Raw genomic sequence first — 18,733 nt, 5'->3', positions numbered from 1 at the left:
GGCACATAACCACCAGCCTATGCAGATGCTATTTGCAGTGTTTATCAGGATGAGATTAGCAGTAATAATAACCTGTCTATTTGGAGAGAAAGAAGAATGATAGATTTGAAAAGGTGTCCATTTGTCTAATTTTTCTCAATTGTTTTTCTCCTTTTGTCTATCATCTTCCAATTTCCAAGAGTGCAAATTTTACCTATTTGCGTTGTTCCAAATGCACAATTCCAAGGTTTCTTTGGCTGCGTTGGAAATTATGATTGGAGGAAGTACACTCAAATTAGTTTGAATCTTGGGACAGATTCCTAATTTTCTTAAAGCCTCACTTTTTTCAGATAACTGTATGTACCTCATAGTACTCTTAGGAGGAGTAGAAGGGAAAATATATGTAAGAACTATATGGTATGAAACAAAAATGTCAGCCAGTAATAATGTTGATGATGATCTTGTTCAAACCCACTCAGAGGTACCTTGAAAGACACATTATTGTTCCCGTGTTGGGGAGGGCAATGCACATGAAAGGGAGAGGAGGCGGAAGAACAAGGTAGATAAGGGAACATGGGCTAAATGGGGCAGAGGTAAATAGTGATGCATACTCAACCTTGGAACACCAGGGCTCTGTGATACAGACAGGGATAGAGGCATAGTCTGAAGAGGGGAAATGATACTAAGATGCTTGACTGTCTTGATTAGTCTGTGTAGCAGTTCTACTCTGCACACATGGGGTCACCATGACTTACAATGGACTCAATAGCAACTAACAATTGTCCAGTGTAATGAAGTCAACCCCTTACCACTGCCACCGCCCTCCCCCCCCAGAACAACAAGCCGTAAAAGCTAACGTGTTAGTGACACATTTGGCTTTGTTGTAGATAATACCTGTGCGTCTTCAGCATTCACTTGTGGCTCTGGGCAGTGCATCCCTTTACTCTGGCGCTGTGACAAGCACAATGACTGTGAGGATGGCAGCGATGAGCACAACTGTCCCTCCCAAAGACCTGTTTCCTGTCTGGAGAACCAGTTCACCTGTGATAATAACCGATGTATCTCGAGAAGCTGGGTTTGTGACACCGATAATGATTGTGGGGATGGATCTGATGAAAAGAACTGTGGTAAGTCTTAAAACGGCTTTTCCTTGATTGGTGAGTTTAGGAAAGAGGCCTTTCCAGTAAGCGTCACACAGTTTGCATCGCATCTTAGTCAGCCATCTTGATTCCATCTGTCAATTGTATAGCTTGTACCAATAGGCTATAAAAACAAAGGCACTTACCTGCATACAGGGTGCATATTAGAGTCTCCCACAGTATAGAGACCTATGGAAAAAATACAATGACAAACATCTAGATAAAAATGACAAAAAACAAAACATTAACAAAATGAAATGAAAAATCCTTAACTAATTCTTCAGATATTTAAAACAATATATATATATATCGCCAGAAATTATGCTATTGTTTTTTCTTTCCGTTTGATACAGGCAAAATGGCAGTTGAATATGAGGCACAAAGAATTTAAATTTCCAGCCATCGTATCCACCATCTTCCCAGTTTTGATTTCCTTTTTGCTTGGTGCTTGTTGTCATGTCTGCCATCAGAGCAAAGTTCCCTGGGCTAACTTCTTGTTCATAAGAGTAGTCAAGTCACTTTTCTTTTGGGGTAGATAAGATTTAAGACCCCTCCTGGCTGAATCATAATGTGATTGGAGCAGCTAGCACATCTGACTTCAAGATTATATTTTATCAGTAGGAACTTGGCCTTTTCTTTAGAATTATTTTGTTAGACTTTGGATGAAATGTGGTCATTGTGATCTGTCTAAACACTGTTACTACTAGGCATGTTGGTTATACCTTCTATACTGCCCATTTGGGCTCCATTGTTTAGCTTTGGTCATAAGTAGTGTTTATGAGGTGTTGTCACTGTTAAAGAACATTTTAAGTGTGTTCTATTTTTCCTCTTCTTTTTGGGCTTGATGGAATAGTAATGTATTTACCACAGAGACTGAAAGTACAAAGTTATAGCACTGACTATAGAGGAAGACTTTCTCTCTGTTGGCTCTGGGGAAAGAGCCTTGTCTCTTTCAGTTTTTGTAGCCACAATATTCCTTGGTTCCTTGATGATCTACATATGGAGGCTCTTCCTGTCTACTAAATTGGGAGCAGATCATCAGTTTTCTAATCAACAATTCATCCACATTTTGTTTCAACTCATTGTTTACAATCATGTATCCTTCTTTCTTCCTAACCCTGCTGAATTTGTCCTTGGGTAAATGCTGACCTTTTGATCTCAAATGGTTAAACATTCTGTGGTGTCCATACCTCCCTAGTACTGTTGTTCCTGTACAGACCTGCCTATTGTTTGGTTGAAAAAAAGTGCCACGGGGTGAGTTCAGCTCTAGATCACAAAGATGACAAGAGTCTTGGGGGTCCCATCAGTATTTAGCCAACTGATAAGCCTGGTCTTTTTGAGTTTTGTTCCACATTTTCACCCATTCTATTCAGGATTTTTACTGTATCAGGAAACTTTTAGTATGATCCCTTTCAGAGCTGTTGGTTGTGGTATCCAGGTACCATCTAAACTTCTGGTCTCAGGGTCATGGATACTGATGTTCACATGGTCTATTATATTAGTCCAATGGACTAATTGCTTACATGGGACTTCTGTTTTTATCATTCTTCTATCCTCTGGACAGGGAAAGACCAATTATTGCATCTTAGATGACTGCTCACGGGCTTTTTAGTAGCTAAGGTACCAAAGATGGATGTAGAACATTGCTTTTATGGACTGTGTTGTATCAATTGACCTTAGTGTCCTCAGGGACTCTGATCCTGAGCCCCCAGCCTTAGCAGGTGTTTGGTTTTCACAACGTTGTCCTCTGTGCACTCCAAGTGGTTTATTTTTCAAAGTGTAATCAGTTTCAGGTTCTGTTTATGATCTTTCTACTCCTGCTTCCAAAAGTTGTCTTGATTTTGAATTGTACAACTGAGATAACTTTTGTAGTTATTTAACATTTTTTCTGGTTTAGTTCTGGTAACCATTGAACAAGAAATAAACTGTTATTTGATTTATTTTTGGATGACTTTAGAAGCTATAGAGACGTGTGACATTAATCAGTTTCGATGTCCTGACCATCGGTGTATTGCCCTGCCTTATGTCTGTGATGGGGACAAAGACTGTGTAGATGGATCTGATGAGGTGGATTGTGGTAAGCAGATTGATTTGTTTTTATATCTGATACTTAGAAAATGTTCAGTGTCTCCTCATTCACCCAAGCTGATTCCTAATGCTTTTCTCTTTCCTCCCTAGTATTCAACTGCACTGCTTCTCAGTTCAAATGTGCCAGTGGTGATCAGTGTATTAGCAGTGTAAACCATTGTGATGGTGTTTTTGACTGTTATGACCACACTGATGAGATGGACTGCCGTAAGTATCATGTACATAGCATGCCTCAGATGAAGGGATTATTTCATTTTTAACAACATGGATATTATAGCCAAAATCTCTCTAAATTATCTCAAAGGAATACAGTATTGAATGTACAGTAAAACTTTGTAGGAATTACCAAATGATTTTATATTGAGCAAGTTTCCTAGTCAAACTCTTCCTCAAGTATTTTTATTCTTGCTAATTTTTCCCTATCAAATCCAATGTTACTGATTTCTGGATACCTCAATTGGAGGCCAAATCGTAGACAGGTATAAAAATGGTACTAAGCTATATTTGGAGTTGATTCTAATGAATTCACAATTATTATTTGTTGAATTCTTGCTAAGATATGGTCCTTGTCCTTAGAGTCCTTAGAATTATATATGACTTAGTAAGAGAGATCATATAAGGGTCTTAAAATAGTACAGATATCATTTTTATGGGCGACCAGAGAAAAGAACGTGCTTCTAGATGGAGGATGCAAGGAGGGCTATGTAACACAGCACAGGAAAAGATCCTATGTTATTTCAGATTTTGTTTCAGACATACTATTAATCCAAAATCATGTTCTTGGAATCTAGTCTATAAAAGGGATTATGAGTTACATGCACAAACTTATTTTTCAAATGCTTTCCTCCCAGCAACCCGGCCTCCTGGTATATGCCACCTAAATGAATTTCAGTGCCAAGCAGATGGTGCCTGCATCCCAGACAGCTGGGAGTGTGATGGGCATCCAGACTGTATCCATGGATCTGATGAGCACCAGGGCTGCCTCCCCAAGACCTGCCCTTCATCTCATTTCCTCTGCGACAATGGAAACTGTATCTACAAAGTGTGGCTCTGCGATGGGGACAATGACTGCAGGGATATGAGTGATGAGAAGGACTGCCCTACTCAGGCCTTCCATTGTCCCAGTGGGCAATGGCAGTGCCCTGGCCATAGCATCTGTGTGCATCTGAGCGCAGTGTGTGATTCTGTCCCTGACTGCCCCGGTGGGGCAGACGAGTCCCCAGTCTGCAGTAAGTTTCTTGACAACAGTTTACTGGCCATAAATTCATTCTGAGTGGTAGCCTGGTAAGTGCCACCATTGTCCGAGTCACCATGTAGCTTTTTAGGAAGAAATTTCAGTTCGAGTTGAGATCCATGTAAGTTAACTCTAATGAAATTTGAATAAATCATCACCAGATCATATTTCTCATTAAATTCTTTGCACTTGGTTATGTGTTCTTACTTGTTTCTATGCCATTGATTAGAAAAATGAGACTAAACAATGCCATTAGATTGATTACTGGTTGTAATTTGTATATTTTTCTAACTTTAATATTTTCTAATTTCAATAAGAACTTTCCACAGAACCAATGAATTCTGGGGGTTTTTGTTTGCTGTGATTGCAAATGCTGTGATTGGCACATAATCCTAATGACTGTCCTTTCTCTCTTTCCTCTTTAATCAATGCCCATTCTCAGATGAACCACAGCCAGGTATGATTGTAAAGCATTTGATTCTTAAGATTTTATTTGTTTTGTGTTTGTGCAGAATATGTCCTACTTATCTTGACTTACCTCCCATTCTAGTGCATGTCCTGTATCATGACTTATACATGGAAATAGAGGGCATTTGTATCTCCAGGAATATGAACTCTCTTTAGGTGATTTTTTTTGCCATTTTGGCGCTGAAAGTAAGGAGTGATGGTATATTAGTGAATCTGTGCCCTCTAATGTTCCAGTTAACCTTTCCCCTTCCATTGATCTTCTAGTTCTTTCTCTTAAATGTCTAAGCCCCATATAGGTAGAAGAATGACAGAGAAAGCAACTGGGAAGCAATTAAAGTTTATTTGCATGCTTTATCAATAATAATTGTGTTTCTTGATGTCAAAAATTCCCCTCCAAGGTTATGTCATTGCGTTAAAAAGAGCTATAAGAGAGGGTTGTGGTGCCGAAGGTAGCCTAAGTCCAGTAGATCTGAAGGATAGTGAATTCTCAGGCAAATCAGAGCAGACACTGAAAAGCCTGTGGAGTCCCTCCAAGTGAATGCTGCTCTTACCTCTTATCATGGCCTCACATTAAAGGAGGCATGAAACTGTATGCAAATATTACCTCAGAATGAATCAAAGATGCAAAGATTCTTGACTTTTCCGCTTTGTGATTCTCTTTCTTATCTAGACCAGGAGAGCTGCTCAGAGAACAATGCTGGTTGTACTCATGAATGTATTCAAGGGCCATTTGGGGCTCAGTGCCTGTGTCCATCAGGATTCCTGCTGGCAAATGATTCTAAGACCTGTGAGGACGTCAATGAATGTGATTTTCCAGGCTTTTGTAGCCAGCACTGTCACAATATGAGAGGTTCTTACCGGTGCTGGTGTGATACAGGCTACATGTTAGAAGGTGATGGGAGGTCGTGCAGAGCTCAAGGTAATAACTGAACTTGAAAGGGAACTAACTAGTCAATTCAACAGCACATCCCAGAACTTAAGATCGTATGTCACATGAAGGCATTTGACAATGTTGATTAGGTGTTAGATAGACTGGACTCTTGTTGGACAGTTTATATAACCTTCCTAAGCCTCAATTTTTTACATCTTCTTATAGGATTCATAGTCTTAAACTATGGTTTATTTAAATTGCAGAACAAACTGTTTCATTGGAATTTCTCTAGGAGAAGTATCTTTGTTGTTGCAAGGCTGAAACAATATAGCATGTATACAATTGTTTTTATATTATTTTCTTTTTAATTTAAGGTTTTTATTGTGGATTGAGTGAAAGTTTACAGGGCACACCATCAGTTTCACATTCAACAATTCATACAACTTGTTTCATTACATTGAATATGATCCTCTCCATATACCATCAGTTAAAAGTATTTCTCTTTATCCATTTTAGCTTTTTTTAAAAAACACACAAACAAAAAAACCCACTCAGGCAGGAGCCAGACTTGCAGAATGTGCCCTTTGGAGATATAATTTATTATATATATTACTTCTTTATATAACACATTTGCCAATTCAAAATTTTTTCAGGTGTACAGTTTAATAATATCAATGATACCAGTCAATTTGTGGAGTCCTGGTGTGGTGCTGTAGGATAAGCAATGTCGGCAAGCCCACCAGTCGCTCCTTGGAAACCCTATACAGGATTGCTATGAGCCAGTACTGACTTGTATAACAAACACCTTTTCCATATCACCATGAACAAATACTTCCTGCATTATATTTAATGAATTCAATTAATTATATTTAATGAATTCAATTAATTGCTACTATACACATATATGCAAATGATTAAACTGTGCATTAGGATATTGACTTAGCTGCTTTAAGATGAGCAACTAAAGAGATCTGAAGTTGGTTTCTTTTACAAGTAGCAGTCGGGGAATAGAGCTCGTCTGTTACCCTTACCATGTGGTTCCTTCTAGAGATCCAACACTATAGCTACACTCTTTGTCCTCTCTCAGAAAGAGAAAGTAGGGTCTGACATTAACATTCTGCTCACATGCCATTGGTCTGAACTCAGTCATGTGATGACTCCAACCTACAAGAAGAGACAGAAGTATCTTTACCTGGCTGGCCATATCCCCAGCTGTTGGTTAGGCATTGGGCAGCAAGGTTGGTGGTTCAAACCCATCAGTGACTGCAGAGTAAGAGGTTGTCTACCACTGGGAATAGACTCAATGGCAGTGGATTACTACTAGTAAGAAGAATAAGAGAAAGTATTCTGAGAGAGAGACTAGTCTCTGTCATAGCTGAGTGCCCATGGGAAAACAAAAACATTTAAGATGTGTTTGTTGCTATCAAGAGACCTACAATCTAATCTGGTAAGGGAGATAAGAGCAAAATGGAGCATTGCATATATAGTCAAATACAAATATATTTTACTCTACATTGGTGTTTAGTGTAATTGAAGGAAGATTAGGAAAGGGCATATTTTGAATACTCATGAAAGAAAATTTGTAACAATATTCTCATAGGAGCTAGAGTTTTTTTTCTCTCCCATAACTGTGTTAATATATCTTACTTTTGCTATCAGAAATATTATATCAAATATTTAAGATACTTTAATTGTCTTTTAATCCAAAATCATTGCCGGTTTTGCATTTTCTTCTTCGACAGCACCTAACAGTCTACTGTTACTGGTGGCAAGTCAAAACCAAATTGTTGCTGACAATATCACCACGCAGATCCACAGTATCTCTTCACTTGTCCGAAATGGGTCTCACATTGTGGCTATTGATTTTGATTCAGTCAGTGGTCGTATATTTTGGTCTGATGTCTCTCAGGACAAAATCTGGAGTGCCTTTCAAAATGGAACAGACAGAAGAGTAGTAAGTACTTCTTTCATCTTGTTCTATTGGCTTTATTTAATTTGCTATAATTCACTAGTAAGAGAGACCCTACTTTCTGGATAGCTCTCATGTTCTCTGAATATCATCCTCCCGAGGCTGGATGTTCATAGCTGTGGGTGTCTTGGGGAACAGTATGGTTGCTGATGCTGAAACTTCACAGTGTCTCTGCAAACATTTCTAGTAGATGAGAAGAAAAGAAAGCTCAGAGGAGTGTAAGTTAGTTATGTTTCTCAACCCACATTGTAAAGTTGACTCTTGATGGTGGTCAGATACAGTTTTTCCTTAATTTCAGAAGCTTAATTTTAAGATAAAAATGAAAGTACATACGAATCTAGAAAGTATCTAAAAGTTATCACAAGATTATTCAATTCTATAAAATCTTGGCATATTTTTCACAGAAAATATTGTTGGCATGCTGATTTGATAGCTAATCCAGTGCCCTTTTCTAGATTTTCCTGTAACTTCTGTGTTTGCTCACTGTATTTACTCTTATCTTTAGGTACTTGACAGTGGTATCACCGTGACTGAAAGTATTGCAGTAGACTGGGTGGGTCGCAATTTATACTGGACAGACTATGCTCTGGAAACAATCGAAGTTTCTAAAATAGACGGGAGCCACAGGACTGTGCTCATCAGTGAAAATGTAACAAACCCAAGAGGACTAGCATTAGATCCCAGAAGGAAGTAAGACATTTTGTTTTGTTTTGTTTTGCTTTAAAATGCTTCCTTGACTTGAGCCGTCAGGTGTGGCGCTGTAGATTAAGCACTGGACTGGTAACCGCAAGGCCGGCAGTTGAAACCCACCAGCCGCTCCTTGGAAATGCGATACACGTTGCTATGAATCGGAATTGACTCAACAGCAACAGGGTAGACGAATAAGTCAGGGTAGAAAAACCAAGGCAGATGGCGTTTTTCTAAATCAACAGTCTGTGGATTGTATACACTCTTGAATTGTGTGTTTTAGGAACATTATTAATACACCTAGATGGCTAGTGATTGGATTATGATTGCAGTTTTACTTTGTGACACTCAGATATTCTGAACTAAAGATGACCATTAAGTATGATGTTCTTTTGTTTTGAATGATAGTCATTTTCGTACTGAAACATGTTTCCTATGATAAGTAACAAGTTTCTTTTTACAGTGACCATCTATTGTTCTGGTCTGACTGGGGCCATCACCCTCGTATTGAGCGAGCCAGCATGGATGGCAGTATGCGTACTATCATTGTCCAGGACAAGATCTTCTGGCCCAATGGCTTAACTATCGACTATCCCAACAGACTGATCTATTTCATGGATGCCTATCTTGATTACATAGACTTTTGTGATTACAATGGGAATCATCGGAGTCAGGTGATAGCCAGTGATTTGGTAAGTTGGTAGTGAGAAAAACTGAAATTACAGTAGTGGTTCCTATAGAAACAGATCCAAGAAAACATTGTCTATGTAAGAAATTAATCTAACAGTCATTACCAGGTTGATCCAATGAGAGACAATCCATCCTGTATTATTAACAGTAATAATAGTTCATGGTTAGATCGTAACTTGTCCAGAAAGGACTCATGCTCTTGTGATTTTGCTGGTTTGTTGCTATCTTTCAAAATTATGTTAATCTAAAAATAAATAATTCAGCTACATTTAAAATTTTCAGTTAACTCATAGCCTGCCATGTACTAAGGGGCTTCATAAAGTATGTGGAAAAATTCCATTTTCTCTTACTTGCATTTTTCTATGGACATGTTTTTGTATTCTGTTATGGGACTAGGTGAGTTTTCATTGTTCTTTTGTGCCTCACAGATTCTGCGGCATCCCCATGCCATAACTCTTTTTGAAGATTCTGTGTACTGGACTGACCGTTACTCTCATCGAGTTATACAAGCCAACAAGTGGAATGGGAGGAACCAGTCAGTCATAATTTATAACATTCACCAGCCCCTTGGAATTGCTGCAGTTCATCCTGTAAAACAACCGCCTAGTAAGGATACAGAAAGACATCTTTCCTTCAGTAGCTTGAAGAATACCAATGTACCCTGTTGTTGCAGACCATTTTGTTTGAGAATAGCTTTTCTTTTCTTCTTTAATGAATACCCCACTCCACAATTTCCCATTCCTAACATTTACATTACTTATATTTTCCATGGAAAATCGAACTTGATGTCAAAACAACATATTGAGATGGAGTAATTTATAGAGTGATTTAATCAGTTTCCTCTTTGACCTTGCTCTGAGACTGTTTCCTCAACGGATGACTGAGAGCATAGATCATATAGTCTTTCAGATCCTCTACCAGTTTATGTATTACAGCACTATTGTCCTAGAGGTGCTCTACTCTGCCCATTATCATAGGGTATGAAGTGACTAGGTGATTGAAAATTTTGGCCTTCCTAGTATTCTTTCTTAGTGAGAAAGAAATAACACATTTAGTTTTCACCTAATCGTCTCTCCTTGAAATCTGACCACTCTGACCTCTTAGCCTCTTCTCACCATATCAGATTTAATTATGTTTTAGGAACTAGTATATTTTCCAGATGTGAACATTTGTACTAACTCTACCTGCTGCTGGGAATTTTCCTCCTCTAGATCTCTGCATGAGTTGTTCCTTCATATCACTTAGGATTCTGCCCAGGTGTCACTTTAACATGTTAGAGAGGTGCTTTTGACCATCATAGCTAAAATAGCTGCTCTCCCTTTCATAATTCTTTTGCTCTTTTTCATCACGTTCTGAAGTCATACACATACACACACACAATCCATTTGCTACAAGGTGCTTCATGTTCACAGTGTCACTAGTACTTAGAATGGTATCTGGTGACCAGTTAATGTTAAGTGAATGCTTAACATTTGCTTAGTGAATGGCTGAAGCAATTTAATAAAATCTATGTAAGAAGAATATTTAGCATCTAGAGCACATCCTATGAGCTTGGACCCCCTTATATTTTTTCAAGGAACAGAGACACAAAGATACCATCAGTAGGGAATAAAGGATTGTTATCTAACCAAATGTTGGACAAGAGTAGGTAAATGTCAAAGCTATTTAGCAAACACATAACTTGGTTTCATTTAATGCAAAAGGAAATTGATCTTTTAGGTCAGCCAAGGAGACATATTTCTGCTGTTTGTTCATAATCTGTAACTTTGGGCAAGTAACTTTTCCCTCTTAAGAGTTTTATGTTGAAAAATGACCCTAGGGAAGAGTAAAGTAGTTGTGTTTGATACTTGTGTTTCCAAGTATTGGGGGGAGGGCAATAACATCATAACTCTTGTTGTTTTCGATTCACCAAGACTTTTCTCTTTTTTGCAGGTGAAAACCCATGTGCCTTTGCCCCTTGCAGCCATCTATGTCTGCTTTCCTCTCAGGGGCCAAATTTTCACTCCTGTGCTTGTCCTTCACAATGGGTTCTTTCTCATGATTCTGTGAATTGCTTGAGAGGTACAGTATTCCGAACAAACAGCCTGCCCCCTAGTGTTTATGTCAGTTGTAAAATACTTGCTTATGATGCTGCGGGTTAATGCGCTGGACTGCAAGATCAATTTGAATTGTAAGGTTGGTGGTTCAAGCTCACCAGCTGCTCTTCAGAAACCCTGTGTGGGGTCACTATGAGTTGTAACTAACTCGATGGCCCTTAGTAACAACAACAATGTTAATGTGTGCATGTGATTGAACAATATTTCATTTTGTATTTACCCACACTTGGCTACAGTTAGATTTTTCTGACAAGCTATGATAATGTGACGTTCTTAAGAAGTGTGACTTTAGTGTAAGGTTTCATTTCTTCAGACCTATTAGCTTATATTATTATTTTCATAACCATTGTCAGTGGTGAGTATTCTAACACAGGTCTTCTGACTCTAACTTCAGTATTGCTATCAGATACTTCAGAAATGTTCTTATTTGAATAATTTATCTTTATTTTATCCTAGAGATATTTACTTGGTCAATTAAAAAATATGTAGAAAATTACTCTAAATATAGTAGCAAAGGAAAGAAAAGACATACTCAATCCACAAGAGTTTTCTCCTGGAGTATGTACTGGACGTGTTATTGTTAGGTTCTGTCCAGTCAGTTCCAACTCATAGTGACCCTATGTATGACAGAACAAAACACCTGCGCCATCCCTGCAATGGTTTGAAACAATTGTTGCAGCCACATTGTCCATTTCCTTGAGGGTACACTTGTTTTTCACTGACCCTCTGTTTTCCAAAGCATGATGTCTTTCTCCGGTGACTGGTTCCTTCTGTTAATTTGTCCAAAGTATGTCAGAAGAAGTCTCACCATACTCGCTTCTAAGGAACATTCCAGCTGTACTTCTTCTTTAAAGACAGATTTATTAATTGTTTTGGCAGTCCCATGGTATATTCAACACCAGCCATAAATCAAAGGCATCAGTCTTCCTTATTCATTGTCTAGCTTGCAGTAGATGTACCTTAGTCCCCAAAGTGACTCATTTGCTTCTTAAGAGTTTTGTGTTTTTTTTTCTGCAGATTTGCCAAATGTAGTATGTTGTTTGATTTCTTTAACTGCTGTTTCTGTGGGCATTGATTGTGGATCCAAGTAAAATGAAATCCTTGACAACTTCAGTTATGAGCATTTTTGGTTTCTTGATGTTGAAGGGTAATTCATACGGAAGGTTGTAGTGCTTCAAGTCCTCATAGCTTTCAGCAAGCAAGGTTGTTTTATCTGCATATTGCAGCCTGTTAATGAGACTTCTCCAATCTTGATGCTGTTTTCTTCTTCTTCTAGAACAGCTTCTTGGATTATTGCTTTGCATGCATATTAAATTTGCACCATGAAAGAATACAATCCTGACACATGTCTTTCCTGATTTTAAACTTTGTAGCATCCTCTTGTTCTGAACTACTGCTGCCCTTTGGTCTATAAACTGGTTCTGCATGATCACAATTTTTTAAGTTCATCAGCCACTCTGCAGGAGAAAATGGAAATCCTATATAGGGTTATTATGAGTCAGAACTGACTTGATGGCGCTTAACAACAAGTCAGTTCTGGTGTTCTCTGCTTTCGACAAATAACCATCTGACATTAGCAATGATATCCCTTTTTCCATGTCCTATTCTGAATCTTCAAATTCCCGGCAGTTCCCTGTACTTCTACAACTGAGTTTTGAATTATCCTCAGCAAAATTTTACTTGTGTGTGATATTAATGATACATTCTATTGAGCATCCCATCTTTGGAATAGACATACATATGGATATCTTCCAGTTGGTTCGTCAGATAGTCTTCCAGATTTCTTGGCATAGATGAGTACTTTCAGTGTTGCATCTGTTTGGTGAAACATCTCAATTTGTGTTCTGTCAGTTCTAGAACTTTGTTTTTCACCAATGCCTTCAGTGCAGCTTGGACTGGTTCTTGATCAAATGCTACGTGTTGAAAATGGTTGAACATCAATTACTTTTAGTACAGTGACTCTGTATATATATTCCTATATCACTCAGAATTTTGCAACACAAAGATTTAATATTCTCTTATGTCATTTAATTTGAGAGATGTCAAATGCATTCTTTCCTTTTGGTGGTTTAACACCATTATAAACTTTTTATTTTGTCTTCTCAAAGTTCCCTTTGAAATCTTCTGCTTAGCTTTTTACTTCATTTCTTCCAGTTGCTGTAGCTGTTTTATTTTAAAGACCAAGTTTCACAGTCTCTTCTGACATCCATTTTGTTCATTTTTTTCTTCATTTTTTAAAAATGACCTTTGCTTTTCGTGTTCTTTTCAAAAAAACTTTTAAAAAAACCCAAACATTTATTATTAATTGAGTGAAGGTTTACAGAGCAGATCATCAGCTTTCTATTCAACAAATCATATACTTTGCTTCCTTACATGGTTGCAATCCCCTCCATATACCAACAGGTGTTTTATATAATATATATAAAACATATGAAACAGTTGATATATATATAACAATTTGGTTAACCTTTGGTCATTAGTGTTGACTGAATCAAATTTATTCTTGAGGTGGTCTTTCAGATCAGGTGGGATATACTCAAGTTTGTACTTTGGCTTTTCTTCAAGTTTAACTTGCATATAAGCAATGGATGGTTCATTCTGCAGTCGATTCCTGGCTGATGTGAACTCTGACTGATGATGTTGAAATTCTCCATCTCTTTCTAGAGATGTAGTTGATTTGATTCCCATATATTTCATCTGACAAGGTCCACTTGTGTTGTCACCTTTTGTTATTGTTAAAAACATATTTCTAATGAATACGTTGTTGGCTTTGCAACATTCTTTCACGTGATCTTTAGCATGGTTTCTGTTACCAGGTGCATATTTTTAAACTACCGCTCTTTCTGTGTTGCATTCCAATCACCAGTAGGTATCAGTGTATCTTGATTGTGTGTTTGATCAATATCAGACTGCAGAACTTGGTAAAAATCTTCAATTAAAAAAATGTTGCCATTTGTGTTTGAAGCAAAATAAACTGTTTAAAAGTCATTCTCCATTGCTTTAAACTTCTCAGTAAGAAGAGTGGTTGTGTTTTTATGCTGATAAAAATGGCTGTTGTTGTTGTTCAGTACCCTGGAGTCAGTTCCGACTCATAGTGGCCCTGCACAGGGGTTCCGAGGCTGTAAATCTTTACGGGAGCAGAAAGCCTCATCTTTCTCCCACAGAACAGCTGGTAGTTTCGAACTGCCGACCTTGAGGTTAACAGCCTGATTTGTAAAGTATAAATTAAATTTTTAAGAGTCAACAGTCTTAAACTAGAAATTAATTTTCAAATGGACATGTGGATATGCTGAATTTAGGAAATTAATATTGCTGATATATTATACAGATGTAGACTTACTGAAAGCCAAATCCTGTCATCATGTGATATTATGGATGATACTTCCATGATGAAAGATTTTTAATTATTGGTAATGCTTACAAAGACATAGGCATTTTTCTTCAGAGACTTAATAATTTAGCTAATCCTTGTTGACACTGTTTAATTTAGTGTGTCTTCAGACTCTTTCAGCGCAAGATTAAAATGGAGTATAGACATTTTGGGCACAAACATTCTTTCACCATGGAAATATTATTGAACCGTGCATTGGGGATTGGTGTAATCGATATTACTAATCTGACAGTTATTGATGAGTGTTATTTCTAGATTGTTCCTTTTGTTGTCTTACAAATAACAGTTCTAGTGTTTTTCCTATGGGCTGACTTGACCAAAGTGGCTGACTTGACCAAACCCAATTGGTTTCTGAGTACTAGTTAAATGTCTAAATTCTAATATATGTTAACTAAAGAAAAGTTGAATTCTTTTTTTTTGTTTTCAAGAAGCAGCTTATAAGATTTGCTTATATTAATAGATTAAATTATTTTACTTCAGATTAATGCTGCTAGCTATTTAAGTAGCTTTTGATATTCTGTGTGGTAGCATGTGCAGTTACAGTTGGTTACAGTTGGGTAGGTAAATTTTTTGAGCATTTCTAGCACCCTCCCCCCACTTTTCTGCTGTAAAATTTCTCTATATGAAACATTTTATTCTCTAAAATATATTGATGCAAATTGAAACCCAATGACCCTGTAGTAAATAACTTCAAATCCAAACTATCCTTCTGATGTAGTCTGAGGACCCACAGGATTTACTTGGGGAAATAAAAACAACCACACAAAAGCACTTCTTTCTCATACCCGGGGAAAAGGGTCAGTACTATGAAATGCCCCTTTAGCATTATTCTCCCTCCTCATCCCTATTTCTTTATCCCACCAGTCCCTGGTAATCTCTAATGAACTCTAGGTGAAACACCTGATCTGGATGTTTCATGTAAGTGAGTTTATACAATGTTTGTCCTTTTGCTCTGACACAGTGTTTTCAGGGTTTATGCTCGAGTCTGCCAGAGCATATTGTTGTTGTTAAGTGCCATCAAGTTGGCTCAGACCCATAGCGATCCTATATAGAGTTTCTGAAGAGCCAGCTGGTAAGCTTGAACCACCGACCTTGCAGTTCAAACGGCTTTGCAGTTGGTGCATTAACCCACAGAGCTACACCAACCAGCAGGACTTACTTTCCTTCCTGTTGCCTCTTGCAGTGTTACCTGCTGTCTCAAGTTATCACTTCCTTCCTAGTGTTCCTCTGGTTCAGCCTTCATCCAAGCTTTCACATTTTCAGCCAAGGTAGCATTAGATGATGTCCCTGCCACTGGTCAGTTTCCATACATGTTTGTTGGTGGCATGCCCTTCCCCTGCTGAGCCAACCCTAAGAATTAGGAAAGAGGCATAAACACAAGGACCTAGAACTGGATCATGTGTGAAGGAAGCATTTCCGAGGGAATTAGGGAAGTTCACGTTTAATGAATGAGCTATGCAAAGTTTGCAGGTCCTAAACAGTGCCTTGGATTATAATTACACTCATTATGCAAAAGGACAGTTATCTGTGTAAGACAGCGGTATCATGTTTGGAATGAAGAAAACATTTAAGGTCCCTTTTGTAATTGGGAAATGTATCTTGCTTCTCTGGAACCAATGAGAATTTATAATGTATAATCAATAAGTAATTAAATATTGTATCAGTATAATTTCAAGATGCAGCTGAAGCTAATAGAGCTTTCATTTTTTTTTCTTCTTATTACTGCAGTTAAATCAAATTAATTGAGTGGTAATTTGATATTCAATAAGTAGTGCCTGGCTTGCACATTTTTGCAGTGTTAGTGATTTACTAGTGATTTCATTAAAAGTTTTGGAGCCCAAGAGACCTGGTTTATCACTTTGGTTAAATTGTGTAATTTCTTTGAACCTCATTTGCAAGTTGGAGTTGATACTAACCATCTAACAGAATTATGAGTCTTAAAGGAGATATGTTTAGTGAAATAATGTTTGCTTGGTATATGCATAACATGTTTGTTTGACAGTATTCTCAATAAAGGAGACCTGGTGGCACAGCAGTTAAAGCCCTTGGCAGGTCATTAAAAGGTCAGTGTTTTGAACCCACCAGTTGCTCATTGGAGACTATTAGGTAGTTCTACGCTGTCCTATAGCGTAGTGGTTATGAATCGATCAGCGAACCGCAAGGTCAGCAGTTCGAAACTACCAGCTGTTCCATGGGAGAAAGATGAGGCTTTCTGCTCGTGTTAAGATTTACAGCCTTGGAAACCCTGTACAGGGTCGCTATGAGTTGGAACCGACTCCATAGCACACAGCCACGCTGTCCTATAGGGTCAGGATTGATTTGATGGGTTTTTATTCTCAATAAAAAGGAGTCCTGGTGGCAGGATGACTGTTTGGCTGCTAATCAAAAGGTTGCAGGTGAAATCCACCCATCTGCACTGTGGTAGAAAGACCTGAAAACCTCATAGAACTTCTATTATGCACGCATGGGCTGGCCTTGAGTTAGCGTCACCTCAACAACAAGTAATACCTAACCATAATTCTCAATAAAGAGCGTCATTTAGAAGAGAGCTACAAGTCTTGTTTTGCTTTCTGAATATGCCTAAAACTATTAAATTGTATTTTCTTTAATTTAAATTTTTTTTTTTAAACAAGACTCCTCTTTCCTGGAGTTATTCAATATTAGTGAGGTTTGTCTTCCTGACTATGAAGCTTGTCAAATATGGACGGTTTATCATGCAATTGAAGAATTACTGATATGCTGATATACCTTAGAAAAAGTCCAGAAAGCATTGTGTGTGTTGATGGAGGGTTATATATGGAAGACGCATGATTGTCTGATGACATATTATAGCACTATACTTATTGCTGTTAATGGGATTTTATTCTATATAATGGTAACAATCCATTGCCTTCATTTCTCTAAATGATGGAGAAGAGTGGAATATAATTTTGATGGATGTTCTGCTGTTTTCACAGATGAGAAACCTTTCTTAATAACTGTAAGGCAGCATGTAATTTTTGGGATCTCCCTTAATCCTGAGGAGAAGAGCAATGATGCTATGGTTCCCATAGCAGGGCTACAGAATGGTTATGATGTTGACTTTGATGACTCAGAGCAGTACGTCTATTGGATTGAGCATCCAGTAAGTTTGAAAAGCATTCAAAATCCATCATTTGTTTTCAAAGACACTGCCAGCACTGATGTGTTATTATAGGGAAACTTTTGTTGGTTGTATAAATGGGAAATGGTCTGGAAATAAATGAATTTACCATTCAGTGAGAGATGTAAATGTAAATTGTCCTGGAGCAAAGATTAGGATAATAAATTTAAGCTACTATTTATTTATTCAGCATGCATTTTTGTGAGTGCCTACTGATTGCTTTGCATTGTACTAGCTGCTTCAGCTGCAGAATACATGTTAAGAAGCAGTAACCACAAATAAGCTAGGATACTTAATCCTCACTTATGGACTGTCTCATATCTGATAGTTTGCACTTACAACTCTTTATGACATTCAGCAGTAATGATTGCTGAGGTTTTAGGCAAGACTAACTCCAGTCATGCTTCTCAGGGATTTGGCTGTTATGTAAGGGGTAATTTTGCAGTTGTATAATGATGCAGCCACCTTCCATTTTCTCATTATGCAGATTTTTGCATTATAGTCCTTGGGATGTAACCATGTTGATAAGTGAGGATTGGGTTTAGAGGATATTAAGACTGGTGTAGAAGTGACAATCACTCACCTTATGATAACTCACAATATTTGCTTCCACTCTGGGAGGATGGAGCAAGCAGAATACAAGTGAAGAAGCAATGGAAAATATTTTTGTATATTTGGCACCTCTACTTAAGATCTATCCCTGGCCTCCTCGCTCATTTGTGATGTGCAGCTTTATTTAGTTCTTTGTAATGGCTGTTAGGCCTGTGATAACTATGATGTCTCTGCAGCTAACTTCAGAGGTAGCCTGAATGGAAAGTCTTCTGTATTCTTGTGGCTCATTACTGGTATGAGTATTACGCAAAGTGAGCCTATCCAATGGCCTGCCTTTTCTTCAAGTGTGAGGAGTGCCAATACAGCTGTTGCCAGTAGCTCCAATGAGGATGCTGCTTTCATTCAGAAGTTGTGCCCATAAAAGGGC

The 18,733-nt window shown here is 37.9% G+C and overlaps 1 protein-coding gene across 1 annotated transcript in view; it reads left to right on the top strand.

The window, feature by feature from the left end:
• Positions 1-18,733, top strand: part of LRP2 (low density lipoprotein receptor-related protein 2) — a 191,394-nt gene that overhangs the window by 93,618 nt on the left and 79,043 nt on the right. Inside the window, exons 23-33 of the mRNA XM_006867037.1 lie at positions 867-1,106; positions 3,076-3,195; positions 3,297-3,413; positions 4,058-4,435; positions 5,579-5,827; positions 7,522-7,733; positions 8,254-8,438; positions 8,899-9,127; positions 9,554-9,731; positions 11,058-11,186; positions 17,570-17,736. Coding sequence (XP_006867099.1) covers positions 867-1,106; positions 3,076-3,195; positions 3,297-3,413; positions 4,058-4,435; positions 5,579-5,827; positions 7,522-7,733; positions 8,254-8,438; positions 8,899-9,127; positions 9,554-9,731; positions 11,058-11,186; positions 17,570-17,736 — 2,204 coding nt within the window. The remainder of the gene's footprint in view (positions 1-866; positions 1,107-3,075; positions 3,196-3,296; positions 3,414-4,057; positions 4,436-5,578; positions 5,828-7,521; positions 7,734-8,253; positions 8,439-8,898; positions 9,128-9,553; positions 9,732-11,057; positions 11,187-17,569; positions 17,737-18,733) is intronic.

The sequence above is a fragment of the Chrysochloris asiatica genome, unplaced genomic scaffold (assembly GCF_000296735.1).
Source record: "Chrysochloris asiatica unplaced genomic scaffold, ChrAsi1.0 scaffold00099, whole genome shotgun sequence".
Lineage (NCBI taxonomy): Eukaryota > Metazoa > Chordata > Mammalia > Afrosoricida > Chrysochloridae > Chrysochloris > Chrysochloris asiatica.
This window is presented reverse-complemented; position numbering and strand designations above follow the sequence as displayed.